We start from the raw sequence: 6,618 nt of genomic DNA, 5'->3' as shown, positions 1-6,618 counted from the left end.
TGTGTGTGTGTGTGTGTGTGTGTGTGTGTGTGTGTGTGTGTGTGTGTGTGTGTGTGTGTGTGTGTGTGTGTCTGTCTCAGGGCTCCTCAGCTGATCGCAGCCAGTGGAGAGAACCCACCAGAACCCCTGATGGACTCTGCTCTCTGTACGAGGCGGCGCTCTGCCTGTTTGAGGAGGTAAGAAGTTAAAACAGATTTTTACTCACAGCTTCTCTTCATGAAAACCTGCCACGTCCTTTCATCCTCTCATTCCTCCGTGTGTTGTTGTGTCCTGCCAGGTGTGTCGGATGGCGTCGGACTACTCTCGTACCTGCGTCAGCCCCGACAGCATTCAGACAGGTGAGGCCCCCGTGGTGTCTGAAACCTGCGAGGTGTACGTGTGGGGCAGCAACAGCAGCCACCAGCTGGTGGAGGGCACGCAGGAAAAGATCCTGCAGCCAAAGCTGGCCAGCAGCTTCGCCGACGCACAGACGGTACGTGGAAACCATCTTTAAAGGAAGTGAAGAGACAGTGTTGTTACCAAAATAAAAGTCTTTATACCTGGTAACGTCCTTTATGTTCAGATTCGTTTGGTTCTGTCAAAGAAATGGGATTATTAAATTAAAAGTTACCTGAACAACATGTTTAACTGTATGAGAAGTAAAAATGTTTGTTTTTGATGTGGACTGGTCAGAATCACTCCTCTGCTTGTTCCTCTGCAGATTGAGGCGGGTCAGTACTGCACCTTTGTGATCTCCTCTGATGGTTCTGTCCGGGCCTGTGGGAAGGGCAGCTATGGCAGATTAGGCCTCGGAGACTCCAACAACCAATCAACGCTCAAGAAGTTGACCTTTGAACCCCACCGAGCCATCAAGAAGGTGTCGTCGTCCAAAGGCTCTGACGGCCACACGCTGGCCTTCACCACGGAGGGCGAGGTGTTCAGCTGGGGGGACGGCGACTACGGCAAACTGGGTCACGGGAACAGCTCGACGCAGAAGTACCCTAAACTCATCCAGGGGCCTCTGCAGGGGAAGGTAGGCCCACCCTCACCTGCCCCTGTGTCCCTACACTTCACCTGGTTTAATGTGTTTGTATTCAGACCATGAGATGGCTCCCACCTCTGTGTCAGACTGTGCGTTAAAGGGATCCACGATTAGTTGTAACATTAGACTTTATTTAATAAACATTTATTTTAACTGTAAAATAAAGACTGTAAAAATACTGTAGGCTGTTTAGTTTTTATAATTTTTAAAAGTATATTTTAACACGGACAGGGCCATTTTATTTCCACACAAAGCATTCTGGGTAAATGATGACGTGGATAGGTCCTCGGTGYGAGGCTGCTAGCGAGCTATATCCACCCTGAAGGTTAATCTTGGACAATATCTGATGATCGACTCTTTTAAATGAAACCAGAGAGCGTTGACAGAGAGGAGAAGGTAGAAATGACTCAGCCTGGAACTGAAAATATGGATGGAGGACAACAGAGCTGCTTCATGGAAGAACAACCTCAGATTAGCCTGTTAGCTTTAGCGTTAGCACTGACGCTATATTGCCTTATATGTATTAGCTTGGTGCTAGCGCGACAAACAAGCTAAACTGTTGTCCTCCATCCATATTTTCAGTTCCAGGCTGAGTCATTTCTACCTTCTCCTCTCTGTCAACGCTCTCTGGTTTCATTTAAAAGAGTCGATCATCAGATATTGTCCAAGATTAACCTTCAGGGTGGATATAGCTCGCTAGCAGCCTCGCACCGAGGACCTATCCACGTCATCATTTACCCAGAATGCTTTGTGTGCAAATAAAATGGCTCCGTCTGTGTTAAAATATGTTTTTAAAAATGATAAAAAACTAAACAGCTACAGTATTTTTACAGTCTTTATTTTACAGTTAAAATATTTGTTTATCAAATAAAGTTTAATGTTACAACTAATCGTGGATCCATTTAAATATCTTCAGATGTTAAAAAGTTAAAGCTCTTTTATTCTTCCTCAGTTTGAGAGTTAAACTCTGATGAATTCTGTGGTGGTCCGGACCTCCTCACCTGTCAGCAAACTATCTGCTGCTGGGAGAATCATCCAGAAATAAGAGAAAACAATTGTTTCTGCTCAGTTTGGTGAAATTTAAAAAAGTTGTCTAAAATCTTTTTGTTCTTAAATGGAAAACAGATTTAAAATGAACTGATTGAACAGAAGGTATTTGTTTCTGTTRGGGTTTCAGATGGATGTTTTCTCCTCTACAGAGAGAAACACCTGGTTGTTCCTATTGTCATACAGTTTTTATGTGTGTGTGTGTGCCAGGTGGTTGTGTGTGTGTCTGCTGGCTACAGACACAGTGCTGCAGTCAGTGAGGATGGAGAGCTCTACACCTGGGGTGAAGGAGACTTTGGGAGGTTAGGTACGTGCTCCGCCCACCGTCTGAGTGTGCTCTGTTTGTTGTTTGCTCTGATTGGTTGTAAAAGCTGTGAAGCTGCAGAAACATGCATCAATCAAACCTTTGATGTTTTTTTAGGTCTGAGGCTGRTCTGTCGCTCTGCCTCCAGTTTTTAAAGATGTTTGTTTGTGACCGCAGGACACGGCGACAGCAACAGCCGCAACATTCCCACTCTGGTCAAAGACATCAGCAACGTTGGAGAGGTGTCCTGTGGAAGCTCCCACACCATCGCTCTGTCTAAAGATGGACGCACCATTTGGTCCTTCGGAGGAGGGGACAATGGTGGGTACAAACACACACACACACATGGTTAATATAAGTTTAAATGTTAAGAGTTGTAGTTGTGTATCTCTGCTGATTGTTGTGCGCTGCAGGAAAACTGGGACACGGTGACACCAACAGAGTGTACAAACCAAAGGTGGTGGAAGCTCTGCAGGGGATGTTCATCAGGAAAGTGTGTGCAGGGAGCCAGTCGTCTCTGGCCCTGACCTCCACAGGACAGGTAGGACCTCACCTGCTACACCTCTGGAATCATTTAAGAACAGAAACTAAAAACCTTCCTGTTTCATTTCAAACGGTCTCACCTGTGCTCAGGTGTATGCCTGGGGCTGCGGYGCCTGCCTGGGCTGCGGTTCCTCTGAAGCTACAGCGCTGCGACCCAAACTGATCGAGGAGCTGGCTACGACCCGAGTGGTGGACATCTCCATCGGGGACAGCCACTGCCTGGCCCTGTCTCATGGTACTGTTCCAGGAAACATGAGTTTTTCATGTGTAGAGCTCTAACTGTGGTTTTACTATCAGAGCTCAGAGGTGAAAACAGTTTAAATCCTCTTTTACTCCCTGTGGAAATGATCATTTGCTGATTTTGTAGGATTGTGTTTGCTGAAGTCTGTTGCAATAAGCATGAAGTAAAACAAATACATTCAACATTTGTTTTAGCTAATATTTAACTTTCTGCCTGTTCATTTAAATCTGTTTATTTAGTAAAGAGTTGTTTCGTCCCAGGGTTTAATGTTTCTTCTCATTCATCCAGACAATGAAGTGTACGCCTGGGGCAACAACTCCATGGGTCAGTGTGGGCAGGGCAACTCCACAGGACCCATCACCAAACCCAAGAAGGTGGTGGGCCTGGACGGAGTGGCTATTCAACAGATCTCAGCAGGGACGTCCCACAGCCTGGCCTGGACTGCTCTGCCCAGAGACAGGTGAGGTTGAAGCTGCTGTCAGGGCAGCACTAAACACTCAGACTTCATGTTCATAACTTTATTTAATGCTTTACTCTGAGGTACACCTCCCTGTGGAGTCCCCACAAACTCCTCTCCTTATGTAGACGTTGAGCTAACCCTGTCAATGAGCTCTGGCTGCTGTTGCTTCAGTCTGGAGCACAGATCACTACTGTGAGCAGTTAGCTCACCAGCTAATACAGCTGAAATACACACCAGTTAGACCAGATGATTTTCAGTTAGAAAAACAGCAACAACAATGGTTGTGTTCACTGCACTGAGTTGTGACGTTTGCTGTAGTGCAGTGAAGGTTCAAGGCCGTTTATTGATACTAGCAGCTTTAGCTTTAGCTGATGTTAGTGTGTTTGGTGTCTTGCAGCTTTAGCTTTAGCTGATGTTAGTGTGTTTGGTGTCTTGCAGCTTTAGCTTTAGCTGATGTTAGTGTGTTTGGTGTCTTGCAGCTGTAACTTTAGCTGATGTTAGTGTGTTTGGTGTTTTGCAGCTGTAACTTTAGCTGATGTTAGTGTGTTTGGTGTCTTGCAGCTGTAACTTTAGCTGATGTTAGTGTGTTTGATGTCTTGCAGCTGTAACTTTAGCTGATGTTAGTGTGTTTGGTGTCTTGCAGCTGTAACTTTAGCTGATGTTTTCATGTTTGGTGTTTTGCAGCTGTAACTTTAGCTGATGTTAGTGTGTTTGGTGTCTTGCAGCTGTAACTTTAGCTGATGTTTTCATGTTTGTTGTCTTGCAGCTGTAACTTTAGCTGATGTTTTCATGTTTGGTGTCTTGTAGCTGTAACTTTAGCTGATGTTTTCATGTTCGGTGTCTTGCAGCTGTAACTTTAGCTGATGTTTTCATGTTTGKTGTCTTGCAGCTGTAACTTTAGCTGATGTTTTCATGTTTGGTGCCTCAGTTTGTCGGCTGAACAGAGTCGATGCTTCAGTTTGAACATGTCCACCATCAGGTGTGTTGTTTTTCTTCACCCTGACCCTGCAGGCAGGTGGTGGCCTGGCACCGGCCGTACTGTGTGGACCTTGAAGAAAGCACCTTTTCTCACCTGCGCTCCTTCCTTGAGCGCTACTGTGACGGCATCAACAGTGACGTCCCCCCCCTTCCCTTCCCCTCCTCCAGGTGAGCTTTTAGGCATTTAGGCATGAGCTGTCTGCACGTACTGTCACTACCTAAGAAGAATATTTCTCTTGTGTGCAGGGAGCATCATAATTTCCTCAAGCTGTGTCTTCGGCTTTTATCCAATCATCTGGCTCTGGCGTTGGCGGGGGGCGTGGCCACGAGTATTTTGGGTCGGCAGGCCAGRCCTTTGAGGAACCTGCTCTTCAGACTGATGGACGCATCAGTGCCTGATGAGATTCAGGAGGTACAAGATGAATCTTTTGACAGAAYAACTCCTACACAACACTAGATCTGTGAGCAGTTATCATCGGGGTACAAGCCCATTGACACATGTTGACCCTGGATCATGGCATCCCCAGCATCTTGTCTGCTTTGTGTATTCAATTCAATTYAGTTTATTTATATAGWKTCAGAAGTTACTGAGTACCACAGCTTTGCACTATGATGAGGAGTAAGGTCTGTTTGATTCTCTAAGCTCTCAGCAACCTTTTGTGCCTTACTTTCAATGTTTACTTCATAAGAAGCACAAAGCCCCAAAATAACTTACCTATTTTGTTTTTGTCCATTCAGTAAATTTAGTGGACCAGGGGGAGAATTAGGGTCTGATGCTCTTTTGAAAGTCAGGATCTTTAGGCTCATGTTTGTCCATTACTCTCCTAAGCTGGGAGTTAGCTGTGGGCTGATTCCAAAACAGAATCAGTTGTTAGTATTTACATACCCACATATAACATGAAGAAATCTTTATTTTATTTTTTATTTATGTTTGTCATCAAACTGAAACATACATTTGGTTCTGACCATAGTAACTCCATTTAAAGTCCTGCTTAAAGATGTTAGGTTAGGAACATCAGTAAAACCTCTGAGAAACCTCTGTGTTTTTTAAATTTGTTATCAGACATTTTATTTTTAGTGATCATATAAACAGAAATATGTGAATGAGCTGCTGACTGTTGTTTCCTCAGGCTGTGATTGAGACTCTGTCTGTGGGAGCGACCATGCTGCTGCCTCCACTGAGGGAAAGGATGGAGCTGCTTCACTCTCTGCTGCCTCAGGGCCCTGACCGATGGGAGAGTCTCTCCAAAGGACAGGTCAGTTCAGGACTGATGCTGAAACCTGATCCTACACACGTGGACAAAACTGTTGGTACCCCTTGTTTAACGAAAGAAAAGCCCACAATAGTCAAAGAAATAACTAGAATCTGACAAAATAATAATAAATAAAAATTCTAAAAAAATAAAAAAATGAAAGTCTGACATTGCTTTTCAGCCAGGCTTCAACAGAATAAAAAAATAAATAAATAAACCTCATGAAACAGGCCTGGACAGAAATGATGGGACCCTTAACTTAAGATTTAGTTGCACAACCTTTTGAGTCAATCACTGCAATCAAACGATTCCTGTAACTGTCAGTGAGACTTCTGCAGCTCTCTGCAGGTATCTGCTCCAGTTGTCTCAGGTTTGAAGGTTTTCCAGACGGCATGTTTCAGCTTCTTCCAAAGATTCTCAATTTAGGTCAGTAGGTAGGTAGATTTAGTAAATCTTAAATCAGTATCTCACTGGGCTGAGACTATTGGAGACACACTGGGAGTTTGCAGACATGTCACATGAATGTTTGGTGACATTCCTGTAACAAATGTTGGACTGTCACAGCTGTGTTCAGTTCTTAACAACGAAAGGTAAGATTTGTTTGTTGGCAGAAAAAGATGGTGGGATTAGCAGACACTAAACTCCAAGCCAGAGCTGTTTTTGTTGTTGCAGATTGATGAGTGTTTTATGTGTCCAGGAAGTAAAGTTTAAATAAATAAATCATGTTTTATCCGAACAGGAAGTAAAGTGTAAATAAATAAATCATGTTTT

The 6,618-nt window shown here is 44.2% G+C and overlaps 1 protein-coding gene across 1 annotated transcript in view; it reads left to right on the top strand.

Annotated features, from left to right (window-relative positions):
* Positions 1–6,618, top strand: part of herc1 (HECT and RLD domain containing E3 ubiquitin protein ligase family member 1) — a gene marked incomplete at its 3' end in the record, with an annotated part of 85,705 nt that overhangs the window by 6,487 nt on the left and 72,600 nt on the right. Inside the window, 11 exon segments of the mRNA XM_014030651.1 lie at positions 81–176; positions 278–472; positions 701–1,012; positions 2,279–2,375; positions 2,550–2,693; positions 2,786–2,913; positions 3,006–3,150; positions 3,445–3,616; positions 4,628–4,762; positions 4,841–5,006; positions 5,725–5,850. Of these exon segments, the coding sequence (XP_013886105.1) occupies positions 81–176; positions 278–472; positions 701–1,012; positions 2,279–2,375; positions 2,550–2,693; positions 2,786–2,913; positions 3,006–3,150; positions 3,445–3,616; positions 4,628–4,762; positions 4,841–5,006; positions 5,725–5,850 (1,716 nt within the window).

The sequence above is a fragment of the Austrofundulus limnaeus genome, unplaced genomic scaffold (genome assembly GCF_001266775.1).
Source record: "Austrofundulus limnaeus strain Quisiro unplaced genomic scaffold, Austrofundulus_limnaeus-1.0 Scaffold1097, whole genome shotgun sequence".
Classification (NCBI taxonomy): Eukaryota; Metazoa; Chordata; class Actinopteri; order Cyprinodontiformes; family Rivulidae; genus Austrofundulus; species Austrofundulus limnaeus.
The sequence above is the reverse complement of the archived record's forward strand: the minus strand, read 5'-3'. Positions and strand labels throughout refer to the sequence as shown.